At 48.4% G+C, this 17033-nt stretch overlaps 1 protein-coding gene across 1 annotated transcript in view; it reads left to right on the forward strand.

The window, feature by feature from the left end:
* LOC138360108 (piggyBac transposable element-derived protein 4-like) overlaps positions 1-596 on the forward strand; it is a 13998-nt gene extending 13402 nt beyond the window's left edge. The window contains exons 2-3 of the mRNA XM_069320050.1: positions 353-451; positions 562-596. Coding sequence (XP_069176151.1) covers positions 353-451; positions 562-596 — 134 coding nt within the window. The remainder of the gene's footprint in view (positions 1-352; positions 452-561) is intronic.
* The last annotated feature ends 16437 nt before the right edge of the window (positions 597-17033 follow it).

Genomic DNA, 17033 nt, shown 5'->3' on the forward strand with positions numbered 1-17033 from the left:
ACGCGCCAAACTTCCAGGAAATTCCCTGAAAAAAACTTGAGGACGGGAGCGACGCGCACCACCTGGCACTCATCAACATTACCTCCCCTCTTTCATGACCACATACCCAAACACAACACGCTCACACGCGTCCGAAACACGCCAAAAATTCCCCGAAAATCCCCCCAAAACCTGTGCGACTACACACCTGCGCACCACCTGTCGGCTGGCACTCCATGGAGTGCCAGCTGGCAGCTGGTGCGCGCGGTCGTAGTCGTACTTTACACTACTAACAACTTATTTCAATATTTTACATAAATTACTGGAATCGTGACGGTTTATGAATAATAACAATTGTGGTATCTGTTGACAGGCAGGACAGCCCTTCACGGGGCAGCCGCAGGTGGTCACGCCTACACTGTGAAGATCCTCCTCGACGCTGGAGCAGACGTCAACGCTAAAGATTATGGCCGTAAGAGTCACACTTATGCATCCCAACATTATACAACACTCATATCACACAACACACCACACTTATCATGTGTCAAAATGTAATATTTATATTTTAAAACTATACCATAGGGGAAAGTGTTTGTCTGTTCATAGTTGGAGGCTAAAGTTTTAAAATAAGTTGTGTTATAGTAATCTGCACCATAATTCATTGATTTTGAAAAAATTAACAGAAAATTCCTGCTGTGAATAATTTGCCCATACTAGCATCAAACAGACAATTCTCCCACAGTGGCAAAAATTTCTCAAGCAACTGCTCTTTACTATGGTAAGGATAACTATTGTTTTTTTAGTACTTCACACTACTGAACTGCTGTCACTGCCAACTACCTACACATTAGATAATTATATTATTTTTAAGACAGAGATTGACAAAGAAAAAGATAGAGACAGAAACACACAGAAAGTCAGAAACAAAAACACAGCTGGAGACAGACAGAGCGAGGAAGAGACAAAGATAGAGGAAGAGAATGAGGCAGACAGTAGATAAAGGGATGGATGGATAGACAAATGAATAAACAGATAATCCGTAGGAGCTGTGATGCGGGTTTGAACCTATGTGCTGGGTGTTCCCAGGCACACGCTCTCTTTGTATTGAAGGCGGAGCGTCAGAGGTAGAACATTTCGAGATGACAGAGCCAGAGTGCATGGGGGGGATTGTGTGAAACTCTGGTTCGTGCTTCAGTGGAAGCCTCAGAAGTCCTAGAAGTCCTCATGCAGTAGTACCTCAGCTTGTAATCCTTTTTGACCTTGTCGTCGCTTACTCTTCTAGAGAGTGTGCCTGGGAACACCTAGCGCATAGGTTCGAACCTATGTCACGGCTCCTACGGATTTTCTCATTGATGCATCACGCGAGTGTGATTACTCTGTGTAATGAATAGGTAGATGCATGTATGGATACATAGGTAGACATATGAGTGGTTAGATGGAGAGATAAATGGATGAATAGATAGACAGATGAGTAGATGAGTGGACAGGTAAATGGAAGGACAGATAGATGAATATATGGATGGACGTATAGGTAGCAAGATGGATATGGATTGAAGATTAATTACATGGGATAGATAAATAGAGATAATTGAGTGGATGAATGGATAGAACGATCAGTAGGTGCATGGATAGATAGATGGATAGATAGATAGAACAATAGATGAATAGAAAGAACCTGATGGATATGAACGAAGGATAGAAGGCTGTACAGATGGACGGAGAGAAAGAAAGGTGGATATATATATATATATATATATATATATATATATATATATATATATATATATATATATATATATATATATATATATATATATATATATATATATATATATATATATATATGCGGAAAATCCACAGAGAAATATGAAATGAGGTGAACGTTTCAGCTTTGTTAAAGCCTTTGTCAACACCAGGCTTTAACAAAGCCGAAACGTTCACCTCATTTTATATTTCTCTGTGGATTTTCCGCATAAAATGATCAGTGTTTTGTGATCGTCAATTGCATATATATATATATATATATATATATATATATATATATATATATATATATATATATATATATATATATATATATATATATATATATATATATATATATATATATATATATATATATATATATATATATATATATATATATATATATATATGCAATTATATATATATATATATATATATTTGTTGTGTATATGTATATTTGTTGTAACGTAAATCACTGTGATTTGTTAGTGTGATTTGTCATTTGTCGTGGGGGAACTCGGCTGTAGACGAGTACTTGGGTACACATATATTCATTTGTTATCTGGTAGGACATCGAAGTCCAGTATTCAGTGAGGTGATTGCGAGGCAATTATTATAACGTAACCAAGGGAACGCCCATTGCTTTAAGAGAATTTGTTCTTTGACAATTTGAGTAACGTAAAATACGTTTGGGTTAATTTACGTTCCTGCAAGCAGCTACGGTAGTCTCGAAGAGCCTAGCCATCAGCCAGGTAAGAATTAGAGTATTGTCTGTCGTAATTAACGGTCAGTGGGCCGGGTAATTGACGTGTTTCAGGAAGTCAAAGTAATTAACCTCGATCCTTGTTTGATCGACTCACATGAAGGCTCCATTGTTCCATTAACGTAACGTCGTTATCTGCCCGGAAGTACCGGCACTTGATTGACTCGTGGGAGGAGTAACGTCATTTTAGAATAACGTAAACGTGGGGCTAATTACTGTTATTAGCCACCTGAATTGGTCTGAGTATGGAAGGCTCAGACGGAATTCATACCTTAATGTAAATTACTGAGCCAGTGTGAAAGGTTGCGTATTTTAATTGTTTAATTATTGATCTTGAGGATAGTAATTAATTACTCTAAAGGTAATCACGAGTGATTACCGTTCTCTTAGCACTTTGGACATTGTAAATCAGAGTTTACCATCGCTGAGTGATTAGTAACCGATTAACGTATATTAACGTAACTAGTAAAGAGATTAATCAGCTGTCTGGAAGTACAGGGATTAATGGGATTTTCTCACTGAATGCTCGACGGGTAGAGTGTTGTGTAATTCCCGCGTTACTAGTGACAGTTGTAAGAGTTATTAATTTAACGTAAATGTTATTGTGTTATTAACGTAAATCAATTGTTATTGATTGTTGATCGTCCGTGGGACGGAGTGTTAACGTAAGGATTAATTTGAGGAAGGGTGCTGGAGTTGCCAGTGAACCCATTAGTTATTGTTGTCATTGAAAGACTATTGATTTGATTGCATTGCAACCGCTGTTGCAGGAGTAGACTGCACTGTGGCGTAGAACAGTTAGGAGGTTACTGGAGACGTGTTTCAGAACCTACTGTGTCATGTGTTGTAATTGTGATTATACATCTGTTAGTTCTTGTTTCTTGTTGATTCCTCTGTGTTCACGCTTATGTTCGAGTTAGTTCATTATGCAGTCCGAGGGGCTGGTGTCTAGCTGTCATTGATAGTGTCACAGGAAGGATTTCGAGTAACGTCATTGACATTTCTTTTTGTTTTGTTGTAGTAGTTAGTACTTTATTGAATAAACTAAGTTGTTATGGTTAACACTGTCTTTTCGTTACACCCCCACACATTATTATTGCCCTGTAAGTGTTCTTCACACTCGACTAATAAAATTGAGACTAATTTTCTGAGCTTTGGATCAAATATACGGCACCACACAACAATAAATTATTGTTGTGAGAGCCCGTGACCTACTCGTTAGATTCGCTTCGGCGATTGGCTAAGGTCAGCGGCCTAGTGGGGGGGATTTCAATTTTCATTGGGGTCTCGGCGTTTGCTCGCGCCTTGTCAATTGTTCATACATGGTCCCAAAGTGAGGAATGAGCTGTTTACTACACTGGTGTGTTAGCTAAGCAAGTCCTTCCTCAGGCGACCTAGTTCAATATCACGACAGGAATAAAGGTTAAAGAATAAAGAAAGTTCTTAGAAATTTTCCGAGCTAAAATTCCTTATACAAATTTCAATTTATTCCAAAACTTCTCACAAGTTTACAAACTCAAACTCTCACACCTGGTCTACTGTGTTGGTGAGAGGGTGAGTGTTGCCTCCCTGGCCTACTGTGTTGGTGAGAGGGTGAGTGTTGTCTCCCTGGCCTACTGTGTTGGTGAGAGGGTGAGTGTTGTCACCCTGGCCTACTGTGTTGGTGAGAGGGTGAGTGTTGTCTCCCTGGCCTACTGTGTTGGTGAGAGGGTGAGTGTTGCCTCCCTGGCCTACTGTGTTGGTGAGAGGGTCAGTGTTGTCTCCCTGGCCTACTGTGTTGGTGAGAGGGTGAGTGTTGTCACCCTGGCCTACTGTGTTGGTGAGAGGGTCAGTGTTGTCTCCCTGGCCTACTGTGTTGGTGAGAGGGTCAGTGTTGCCTCCCTGGCCTACTGTGTTGGTGAGAGGGTGAGTGTTGCCTCCCTGGCCTACTGTGTTGGTGAGAGGGTCAGTGTTGCCTCCCTGGCCTACTGTGTTGGTGAGAGGGTCAGTGTTGCCTCCCTGGCCTACTGTGTTGGTGAGAGGGTCAGTGTTGCCTCCCTGGCCTACTGTGTTGGTGAGAGGGTCAGTGTTGCCTCCCTGGCCTACTGTGTTGGTGAGAGGGTCAGTGTTGCCTCCCTGGCCTACTGTGTTGGTGAGAGGGTGAGTATTTCCTTCCTGGCCTACTGTACTCGCCTATTTGTGCTTGCGGGAGTTGAGCTTTTTCTCTTTGGTCCCGCCTCTCAACTGCCAATCAACTGGTGCACAGGTTCCTGAGCCTACTGGGCTCTATTTTATCTACATTTGAAACTGTGTATGGAGTCAGCCTCCACCACATCACTGATTAGTGCATTCCGTTTACCAACTTCTTTGACCCTGAAAAAGTTCTTTCTAATATCCCTGCTGCTCATTTGGGTACTCAGCTTCCACCTGTATCCCCTTGTGCGTGTACCACCCGTGTTAAATAATCAATCCATGTCTAATCTGTCAATTTCCCTTAGAATTTTGTATGTGGTGATCATGTCTCCCCCTAGCTCTTCAATCTACCAGCGACGTGAGCTGCAGTTCACTCAACTGTCCTCATACCTCATACCTCTTAGTTCTGGGACTAGCTTAGTGGCATACCTCTGAACATTTTCCAGCTTTGTCTTGTGCTTGACTAGGTATGGGCTCCTTGCTGGGGCCGTATACTCCAGGATTGGCCTTACACATGTGGTATACAAGGTTCTGAAGGATTCCTTACACAGGTTTCTGAAAGCAGTTCTGATGTTAGCCAGCCTCGCATAGGCCGCTGATGTTATTCTTTTGATGTGGGCTTCAGGAGACAGGTTTAGCGTGATATCAACTACTAGATCTTTCTCTCTGTCCATTTCGTGAAGAACTTCATCTCCCATTCGGTATCCAGTGACTGGCCTCCTAATTCATCCTCTAGTTTCATTGCCTTACATTTACTTGCGCTGAACTTTAGTAGCCATTTGTCGGACCATTCCTTCAGTTTGTCTAGGTCATATTATCATCCTCGCCTCATATTTTCTTCCTTGGTCTTGATCTTCCTCATAATTTCTGCATCATTACCAAACATTGAGAGAAACGAGTCAATTCCTTCTGGGAGATCATTTACGTATATCAGAAAGAGTATAGGTCGAAGGACTGATCCCTGTGGGACTCCACTGGTGACTACCCGCCACTCTGAGACCTAATCCCTCACAATGACTCGCCGTGTCCTGTTGCTTAGGTACTCCCTTATCCAGTGGAGTACTTTATCTCTCATTCATGCCTGCATCTCCAGTTTGTGCACTAGAGTCTTATGTGGTACTGTGTCACAGGCTTTCTGGCAATCCAAAAAAATTGCAGTCTGCCCACCCCTCTCTCTTTCTTACCTGATTTTTGTTGCCTCGTCGAAGAACTCAATTAATCCTGTGAGGCAGGACTTGCCATCCCAGAACCCATGTTGATGCTGTGTTACAAAGTTCTTTCGCTCCAGATGTTCTTCTAGTTTTTTTCGCACAATCTTCTCCATCATCTTTCATGATATGCAAGTTAGGGATACTGACCTGTAGTTAAGTGCCTCCTGCCTATAACCCTTCTTGTATATTGGGACTACATTGGCCGTCTTCCAAATTTTTGGCAGTTCACCTGTTACCAGTGATTTGTTGCACACCATGGAGAGTGGCAGGCACAGATCTTCTGCTCCTTCCTTTAGACTCCATGGTGATATTCCATCCGGGCCAAAAGCCTTTGTCACATTCCAAATCTAGCAGATGCTTCCTCATCTCCCCACTGGTAATCACAAACTCCTCTATTGGTGTCTGGTTTGATGTTCCCTCTCTTATCTCTGGGACTTCTCCTTCCTTTGCGGTGAAGACCTCCTGGAATTTCTTATTAAATTCTTTGCACACTTCTTTCTGGTTTGCAGTGAATCTTTCTTCCCCTATCCTCAGTTTCATTATCTGTTCCTTCACTGATTTTTTCCTCCTGATGTGGCTATGCAGCAGTTTGGGTTGTCTTTACCTTGCTCGCTAAGTCATTTCATATTACCTCTCTACCTCTCTTCTGACCCTGGCATATTCATTCCTGGCGCTCTGGTATCATTCTCTGCACACTAGTGTTCTGTTGATTTTATAGTTTCTCCATGCCATTTTACTCAGTTGTTTTGCAAGCTTACATCTCTGATTAAACCATGTGTTTCTCATCTGCATATATTTTTTTCCTTTTGGACTGGGACGAACTTGTCTGCTGCCTCCTTACACTTCTGTGTGATGTAGTCCATCATGTCATGAACTGTGTTGAAATTGAAATTGAAATTGAAATTGAAATAAGTTTATTGAGGTAAAATACACACAAAGGGATGAGGTAGCTCAAGCTATTCTCACCCCGTTCAGTACAACGTGTTAATACATACATAGACACACATCACAAATAAACACATTACCAAACATTCTGAGAGATAAACATATACATTTCCTCCTTCACAAGTAGTATGGTATCAGACGTACACACAAATACTTTTATGACCTAGGTATACTGTATAGACAATTTGCAGGAGACATGCAGATAATTCAACAAAATATTACAGTCTTGGTGCAAAATTCTTATATCTCTCAAGAATATCATCAACCTTTCCGTTGTGACACATCCAGGCTATTTGTTCAGGAACAGTCCTTATCTCAGTGTTTCTATATACATTAATCAAAGGACAATCAAGAACATAATGGGCCAGGGTGTGAGACCTTAACATACCACATAGTTTACACCTCGTGTCATTATCATGAACACCTATCCCATATTTCCAGTAATATTTGTACCCAAGCCTGAGTCGTGTGTTTGTGAGGGGGTGAGTGTTGTCACCCTGGCCTACTGTGTTGGTGAGAGGGTGAGTGTTGCCTCCCTAGCCTACTGTGTTGGTGAGAGGGTGAGTGTTGCCTCCCTGGCCTACTGTGTTGGTGAGAGGGCGAGTGTTGCCTCCCTGGCCTACTGTGTTGGTGAGAGGGTGAGTGTTGCCTCCCTGGCCTACTGTGTTGGTGAGAGGGTGAGTGTTGCCTCCCTGGCCTACTGTGTTGGTGAGAGGGTGAGTGTTGCCTCCCTGGCCTACTGTGTTGGTGAGAGGGTGAGTGTTGCCTCCCTGGCCTACTGTGTTGGTGAGAGGGTGAGTGTTGCCTCCCTGGCCTACTGTGTTGGTGAGAGGGTGAGTGTTGCCTCCCTGGCCTACTGTGTTGGTGAGAGGGTGAGTGTTGTCACCCTGGCCTACTGTGTTGGTGAGAGGGTCAGTGTTGTCTCCCTGGCCTACTGTGTTGGTGAGAGGGCGAGTGTTGCCTCCCTGGCCTACTGTGTTGGTGAGAGGGTCAGTGTTGCCTCCCTGGTCTACTGTGTTGGTGAGAGGGTGAGTGTTGTCTCCCTGGTCTACTGTGTTGGTGAGAGGGTGAGTGTTGCCTCCCTGGCCTACTGTGTTGGTGAGAGGGTGAGTGTGGTCACCCTGGCCTACTGTGTTGGTGAGAGGGTCAGTGTTGTCTCCCTGGCCTACTGTGTTGGTGAGAGGGCGAGTGTTGTCTCCCTGGCCTACTGTGTTGGTGAGAGGGTCAGTGTTGTCACCCTGGCCTACTGTGTTGGTGAGAGGGAGAGTGTTGTCTCCCTGGCCTACTGTGTTGGTGAGAGGGTGAGTGTTGCCTCCCTGGCCTACTGTGTTGGTGAGAGGGTGAGTGTTGCCTCCCTGGCCTACTGTGTTGGTGAGAGGGTCAGTGTTGTCACCCTGGCCTACTGTGTTGATGAGAGGGTGAGTGTTGCCTCCCTGGCCTACTGTGTTGGTGAGAGGGTGAGTGTTGTCACCCTGGTCTACTGTGTTGGTGAGAGGGTGAGTGTTGTCTCCCTGGTCTACTGTGTTGGTGAGAGGGTGAGTGTTGCCTCCCTGGCCTACTGTGTTGGTGAGAGGGTGAGTGTTGCCTCCCTGGTCTACTGTGTTGGTGAGAGGGTCAGTGTTGTCTCCCTGGCCTACTGTGTTGGTGAGAGGGCGAGTGTTGTCTCCCTGGCCTACTGTGTTGGTGAGAGGGTGAGTGTTGCCTCCCTGGTCTACTGTGTTGGTGAGAGGGCGAGTGTTGCCTCCCTGGTCTACTGTGTTGGTGAGAGGGTGAGTGTGGTCACCCTGGTCTACTGTGTTGGTGAGAGGGCGAGTGTTGCCTCCCTGGTCTACTGTGTTGGTGAGAGGGTGAGTGTGGTCACCCTGGCCTATTGTGTTGGTGAGAGGGTCAGTGTTGCCTCCCTGGTCTACTGTGTTGGTGAGAGGGCGAGTGTTGCCTCCCTGGTCTACTGTGTTGGTGAGAGGGTGAGTGTGGTCACCTTGGCCTACTGTGTTGGTGAGAGGGTCAGTGTTGCCTCCCTGGTCTACTGTGTTGGTGAGAGGGTGAGTGTTGTCACCCTGGCCTACTGTGTTGGTGAGAGGGTGAGTGTTGTCACCCTGGCCTACTGTGTTGGTGAGAGGGCGAGTGTTGCCTCCCTGGTCTACTGTGTTGGTGAGAGGGTGAGTGTTGTCTCCCTGGCCTACTGTGTTGGTGAGAGGGCGAGTGTTGCCTCCCTGGTCTACTGTGTTGGTGAGAGGGTGAGTGTTGCCTCCCTGGCCTACTGTGTTGGTGAGAGGGTGAGTGTTGCCTCCCTGGTCTACTGTGTTGATGAGAGGGTCAGTGTTGCCTCCCTGGTCTACTGTGTTGGTGAGAGGGTCAGTGTTGTCACCCTGGCCTACTGTGTTGGTGAGAGGGTCAGTGTTGCCTCCCTGGTCTACTGTGTTGGTGAGAGGGTGAGTGTGGTCACCCTGGCCTACTGTGTTGGTGAGAGGGTCAGTGTTGCCTCCCTGGTCTACTGTGTTGATGAGAGGGCGAGTGTTGTCTCCCTGGTCTACTGTGTTGGTGAGTGGGTGAGTGTGGTCACCCTGGCCTTCTGTGTTGGTGAGAGGGTGAGTGTTGCCTCCCTGGTCTACTGTGTTGATGAGAGCGCGAGTGTTGTCTCCCTGGTCTACTGTGTTGGTGAGATGGAGAGTGTTGTCTCCCTGGTCTACTGTGTTGGTGAGAGGGTGAGTGTTGTCTCCCTGGTCTACTGTGTTGGTGAGAGGGTCAGTGTTGTCTCCCTGGCCTACTGTGTTGGTGAGAGGGTGAGTGTTGCCTCCCTGGCCTACTGTGTTGGTGAGAGGGTCAGTGTTGTCTCCCTGGCCTACTGTGTTGGTGAGAGGGCGAGTGCTGTCTCCCTGGCCTACTGTGTTGGTGAGAGGGTGAGTGTTGCCTCCCTGGCCTACTGTGTTGGTGAGAGGGTGAGTGTTGTCTCCCTGGCCTACTATGTTGGTGAGAGGGTGAGTGTGGTCACCCTGGCCTACTGTGTTGGTGAGAGGGTCAGTGTTGCCTCCCTGGTCTACTGTGTTGATGAGAGGGCGAGTGTTGTCTCCCTGGTCTACTGTGTTGGTGAGAGGGTGAGTGTTGCCTCCCTGGTCTACTGTGTTGGTGAGAGGGTGAGTGTTGCCTCCCTGGCCTACTGTGTTGGTGAGAGGGTGAGTGTTGCCTCCCTGGCCTACTGTGTTGGTGAGAGGGTCAGTGTTGCCTCCCTGGCCTACTGTGTTGGTGAGAGGGTCAGTGTTGTCTCCCTGGCCTACTGTGTTGGTGAGAGGGTCAGTGTTGTCTCCCTGGCCTACTGTGTTGGTGAGAAGGTGAGTGTTGCCTCCCTGGCCTACTGTGTTGGTGAAAGGGTGAGTGTTGCTTCCTTGGTCTATCCTACTTGTCCACCACAACACTACCCTCCTCTTCCTTCTCCAAAACACTCCCCTCCTCATCCTCCTAGAACACAGTACCCTCCTCTTCCTTCCACAACACTACCCTCCTCTTCCGTCTCCACCACACTTCCCTCCTCTTCCTTCTCCACAACACTACCCTCCTCCTCATTAACAACACTACCCTCCACTTCCTCCACAACACTCCCCTCCTCCCTCTTCCTCATCCACATCACTACCCTCCTCTTCCTTCTCCACAACACTACCCTCCTCATCCTTCTCCACAGCACTACTCTCTTTCTTCCTCCTCCACAACACTACCCTCCTCTTCCGCCTCCCCAACATCCAACTACCCTCCTCCTCCCCCGAGAGTGTGAACCTGACTGACATCCGAGGAGATGCGTCAGGAGACCGCCAAGCCATTGAGTACCCTGTCTCGGTAGTGATGAAGGCAGAGGTGGCCGACAAGGAAGACGCTGGAGAAGATGAGACAGTGTCGATTAAACCGATAGAAGATATCGATGTAGATATAGCATGGTTGTTTGATGAAGGTCCAGCCCTGGAGTCTCGGTGAGGTCAAATGTGAAGATGGCCCAGCCGAAGAAGAGTCATGTGAAGAGAGCGATCCTGAGTAGAACCTAGACTGTTGAAATTAAGAGTCGGAAGGTGAATGCAACTGTGCTGAGTAGGAATAAGGAAAGATGTGGACAGACTGAGGACGGGAGTAGAGCGTCAAGTTGTCCACGAGCACAGAGGCATTCGGATAGTAGAGTTAAGTTGTGGGAGATGTCAGGCGTTGACATGTTTCACAGAAAACGTAGAGGAGAGATAGTGAAGAAAAGTAATAGCCAAGGAAATGAAAGAAGAAGAGACAGTATGTGTGGAGAGATGCTTACGAGCACCTTAGGAGAGGTAAAGCTACATGTACGGTCGAGTGCTGTTGGCTGTAAGACAGTGCTCGAAGAAACTTTTAGGGAACGAAGAAGAGTTGAAGGAGAAAAAAGGGAGTTGTATAGAGGTGAGAGGTGTGGGAAGAGGATGATGATACAAGCATGGAGGAATAGAAGAAAGCCGAGGACTCGATGGAAGTCAAACAGGATGAGGTCTCGGATAAATGAGGAGACGAAAGGGAGGATCGTCAGTGAAGACGAGGGAGTGAAGTATGATGACAGGAGACGGAAGTATAATGGCCGTAGATGGAAGTGTGAAGACGACAGAGGAGGTACAGGCAGTAGATGTCTGACTCTGGACGTGAAGAGAAGAAGACGAGGAAACGGAGGGTGGAGACAGTAAGTAGAGTGGACTGATGGAGTGCAGGCGTCCAAGGAGGACAGCCTAGCCAAGAGGTGCCAGAGAGGTCAGATCGTTTGTGAGAAGATCCTGTTTCTGGCGAGTTGTGAGCCAGATGTTGCAAGGAGCAACGAACTAATTGTAGACTCCTAAGGGAGTACGTAAGCAGATCAACCGGTCGAACAAATCGGTTGAAGAACGAGACAGTGTGGTGGCGGATGTATTATCCCGAGCTTTACCACTGGAATAACTCTCAAAAATAAGGGGAGGGGAGTGTTATGATCTCAGCCTACAGGAGAAACGAGTCTCCCCCCTTGAGAGTTTTTCAACAAGCCTGACCTAACTAGAAAGTATAGGAAATATAGAGGCGATAACACAGACGTAAAATAGTTTGTTGGATTTAATGAACAATTTGAGATTATGGGCAGTACATAAGGAAATAGATAAATGACTGGTCAGGAGATGTGGATATTTTGCTGGAGGCGTGAGGCTCGCTTCTTTAGGGCTTTGACCTCACTTGAGGCCAGACATCGCAGGGGGAAAGCCGTGCTCCGTTTGAGCTCCCGTCAGGAAGGAACCCCTAGTGATATATCTCCAAGAGAAGAGAAGTGTGCAGACGTGCCAGCTGTGGAATTGAGCTGAGAACGTTGTAGTCTCAAGTTCTGGACGGCGAGGAGAGTATTAAGCCGCCCAGAGGCATTATTGTGGGCTGTGGAATCGCCCTGACCAGGCTCCGTCAGAGGGAGGGGCGCCCTCGACGAGATAATATGTCGTAAGCACGATTTAAGCCAGTTCATAGTGATTGCTTGTAGTTGGTCGTGTGCCCAGCGACAGTAGCAATGTTTATTGATGAGTTAGAAATGTTTTGGTAAGGCAGGAAGCCTAAATAAGAGGAGATGAGAGACAGCTGGAGGGACGAGCAGCGCGTCCTCTCCCGTCGACCGCTTGAAGCCAACTGGCTGAGTGGCTGAGGAGGAAAGTGTGGAGGCCCGCCGGGCGAGGTGGAGCATGGTCCCGCCCACCGGGGGAGTCCACTCTCACAGTACGTAGAGGACAGATAGAAGTTGGAGGCAAACATTGTGTGATTATTTTTGTTTATGTGTTAAAAGGGGAATCATTTTTATTGGAGTGTCGATGGGTTGCAGGTTTGTCTTTGGGGAAGAAGTTGCTGAGAACTCCGAAGCCAGCACAGAGAGAGTAGTTGATGAGACTCCAAGGTAGTGGAGGAGAGGACCTCGAACTGTGAGGAGCAGTGAAGAGGAGTATCACGTGCTTCTGTAGAGGTGGTGAAGCACCACAGTTGTTCTAGGGAACTTCATGGTGTAGCAGCCAGGAGAGCTGTGGAGGACCCTAGTAGAAGGGTGAAGCACCGTAGTTGCTCAAGGAAAACTTCTTCTTCCTCTTCTTCTTCCACAACACTACCCTCCTCATCCTCCTCCTCCTCCTCCACAACACGACCCTCCTCTTCCTTCTCCACAACACAACCTTCCTCCTCCTCCTCCACAACACGACCCTCTTCTTCCTTCTCCACAACACTTCCCTCCTCCTCCTCCTCCACAACACTACCCACCCCCTCCTCCTCCTCCTATACAACACTACCCTCCTCTTCTTCTTCCACAACACTCCCCTCTTCTTCCTCCTCCACAACACTCCCCTCTTCTTCCTCCTCCACAACACTACCCACCCCCTCCTCCTCCTCCTCCTGTACAGCACTATCCTCCGCTTACTCTTCCACAACACTTCCCTCCTCTTCCTTCTCCACAACACTCCTCTCCTCTATCTTCTCCACAACACTCCTCTCCTCTTCCTCCTCCACAACACTACCCTCCTACTCCTCCTCCACAACACTACCCTCCTCCTCCTCCACAACACTACCCTCCTCTTCCTCCTAATCCCCCACAACACTACCCTCCTCTTCATCCTCCACAACACAACCCTCCTCTTCCTCCTCCACAACACTACCCTCCTCTTCATACTCCTTAACACTACCCTATTCTTCCTCCTCCGCAAGACTACTCTCCTTTTCCTTCACCACAACACTACCCTCCTCTTCCTCCTCAACAACACTACCCTCCTCTTCCTCCTCCACAACACTACCCTCCTCTTCCTTCTCCACAACACTTCCCTCCTCATCCTTCTCCACAACACTACCCTCCTCTTCATTCTCCACAACACTACCCTCCTCTTCCTTCTCCACAACACTACCCTCCTCTTCATTCTCGACAACACTACCCTCCTCTTCCATCTCCACAATAATTCCTTCCTTTTCATCCTCCACAACACTACCCTCCTCCTCCTCCTCCACAACAGTACCCTCCTCCTCCTCCTCTACAACACTACCCTCCTCCTCCACAACACTACCCTCCTCCTCCTCCTCCTCTACAACACTACCCTCCTCCTCCTCCACAACACTTCTCTCATCTTTCTCCTCCACAACACTACCCTCCTCTTCCTTCTCCACAGCACTTCCCTCCTCATCCTCCTCCACAACACTACCCTCCTCTTCCTTCTCCACAACACTACCCTCCTCCTCTTCCTCTTCCTCCACAACACGACCCTCCTCTTACTCCTCCACAACACTACCCTCCTCCTCCTCCTCTTCCTCCACAACACTACTCTCCTCTTCCTCCTCTTCCTCCACAACACGACCCTCCTCTTCCTTCTCCACAACACTACCCTCCTCCTCCTCCTCTTCCTCCACAACACGACCCTCCTCTACCTTCTCCACAACACGACCCTCCTCCTCCTTCTCCACAACACTACCCTCCTCCTCCTCCTCTTCCTCCACAACACGACCCTCCTCTACCTTCTCCACAACACGACCCTCCTCTTCCTTCTCCACAACACTACCCTCCTCCTCCTCCTCCTCTTCCTCCACAACACGACCCTCCTCTTCCTTCTCCACAACACTACCCTCCTCTTCCTTCTCCACAACACTACCCTCCTCCTCCTCCTCTTCCTCCACAACACGACCCTCCTCTTCCTCCAGTACAACACTACCCCCTACTTCCTCCTCCACAACACTACCCTCCTCTTCCTCCTCAACAACACTACCCTCCTCTTCCTCCTCCACAACACTTTCCTCCTCATCCTTCTCCACAACACTTCCCTCCTCTTATTCCTCCACAACACTACCCTCCTCCTCCACAACACTATCCTCCTATTCTTCTTCCACAACACTCCCCTTCTCTTCCTCCTCAACAACACTACCCTCCTCTTCTTCCTCCACAACACTACCCTCCTCCTCCTCCTCCTTCACAACACTTCCCTCCTCTTCATTCTCCACAACACTACCCTCCTCCTCTACAATATTACCCTCCTCCTCCTCCTCCACAACACTACCTTCCTCGTCCTCCTCCTCCACGACACTACCCTCCTCCTCCTCCTCCTCCTCCTCCTCCACAACACTACCCTCCTCCTCCTCCTCCTCCTCCACGACACTACCTTCCTCCTCCTCCTCCTCCTCCACAACACTACCCTCCTCCTCCTCCTCCTCCTCCTCCTCCTCCTCCTCCTCCTCCTCCTCCACGACACTACCCTCCTCCTCCTCCTTCTCCTCCACAACACTACCCTCCTCCTCCTCCTCCTCCACAATACTACCCTCCTCCTCCTCCTCCTCCACAACACTACCCTCCTCCTCCTCCTCCACAACACTACCCTTCTCCTCTTCCTCCAAAACACTACCCTCCTCCTCCTCTTCCACAACACTACACTCCTCCTCCTCCTCCTTCAAAACACAACCCTCTTCTTCCTTCTCCACAACACTACCCCCCTCTTCCTCTTACACAACACTACCCTCCTCTTCCTCCTCCTCCACCACAACACTACCCTCCTCTTCCTCCTCTACAACACTACCCTCCTCTTCCTCCTCCACAACACTATCCTCCTCTTCCTCTTCCACAACACTACCCTCCTCCTCCTCCTCCTCCTCCACCACAACACTATCCTTCTCTTCATCCTCCACAACACTACCCTCCTCCTCCTCCTTCTCCTTCACAACACTACCCTCCTCCTCCTCCTCCCCCTCCTCCTCCTCTTCCTCCTCCTCCTCCTCCTCCTCCACAACACTACCCTCCTCCTCCTCCTCCACAACACTACCCTCCTCCTCCTCCTCCAAAACACTACCCTCCTCCTCCTCCTCCACAACACTACACTCCTCCTCCTCCTCCTTCACAACACTACCCTCTTCTTCCTTCTCCACAACACTACCCCTCTTCCTCTTACACAACAATACCCTCCTCTTCCTCCTCCTCCTCCACAACACTACCCTCCTCTTCCTCCTCCACAACACTACCCTCCTCTTCCTGCTCCACAACACTACCCTCCTCTTCCTCTTCCACAACACTACCCTCCTCCTCCTCCTCCTCCTCAACCACAACACTATCCTTCTCTTTTTCCTCCACAACACTACCCTCCTCCTCCTCCTCCTCCTCCTCCTTCTCCTCCACCACAACACTACCCTCCTCATCCTTCTCCATAACACTTCCCTCCTCTTCATCCACCACAACACTTCCCTCCTCTTCCTCCTCCACAACACTACCCTCCTCTTCCTCCTCCACAACACTACCCTCCTCTTCCTCCTCCACAACACTACCCTCCTCTTCCTCCTCCACAACACTACCCTCCTCTTCCTCCTCCACAACACTTCCCTCCCCCTCTTCCTCCACAACACTACCCTCTTCTTCCTGCTCCACAACACTACCCTCCTCTTCCTTCTCCACAAAACTACCCTCCTCTTCCCCCTCAACAACACTACCCTCCTCTTCCTCCTCCACAACACTACCCTCCTCCTCCTCCTCCACAACACTACCCTCTTCTTCTTCCTCCACATCACTACACTCCTCTTCCTCCACAACACTACCGTACTCTTCCTCCTCCACAACACAACCCTACTCTTCCTCCTTTACAACACTACGCTCCTCTTCCTCCTCTACAACACTACTCTCCTCTTCCTCCTCTACATTACTACCCTCCTCTTCCTCCTCTACAACACTACTCTCCTCTTTCTCCTCCACAACACTACCCTCCTCCTCCTCCTCCACAACACTACCCTCCTCTTCCTCCTCCACAAAACTACCCTCCTCCTCTTCCTCCACAACACTACCCTACTCTTCCTCCTCTACAACACTACGCTCCTCTTCCTCCTCTACAACACTACTCTCCTCTTCTTCCTTTGCATTACTCCCCTCCTCTTCCTCCTCTACAACACTACCCTCCTCTTCCTCCTCCACAACACTTCCCTCCTCCTCCTCCTCCACAACACTACCCTCCTCCTCCTCCTCCACAACACTACCCACCTCCTCCTCCTCCACAACACCTCCCTCCTCCTCCTCCTCCTCCTCCTCCTCCTCGACACTACCCTCCTCCTCCACAACACTACTTTACTCTTCCTCCTCTGCAACACTACCCTTCGCTTTCTCCTTTACAACACAACTCTCCTCTTCCTCCTCTACAACACTACTCTCCTTTTCCTCCTCTACATTACTACCCTCCTCTTCCTCCACCACAACACTACTCTCCTCTTCCTCCTCCACAACA

The sequence above is a fragment of the Procambarus clarkii genome, unplaced genomic scaffold (assembly GCF_040958095.1).
Source record: "Procambarus clarkii isolate CNS0578487 unplaced genomic scaffold, FALCON_Pclarkii_2.0 HiC_scaffold_95, whole genome shotgun sequence".
In the NCBI taxonomy this organism is placed as follows: domain Eukaryota; kingdom Metazoa; phylum Arthropoda; class Malacostraca; order Decapoda; family Cambaridae; genus Procambarus; species Procambarus clarkii.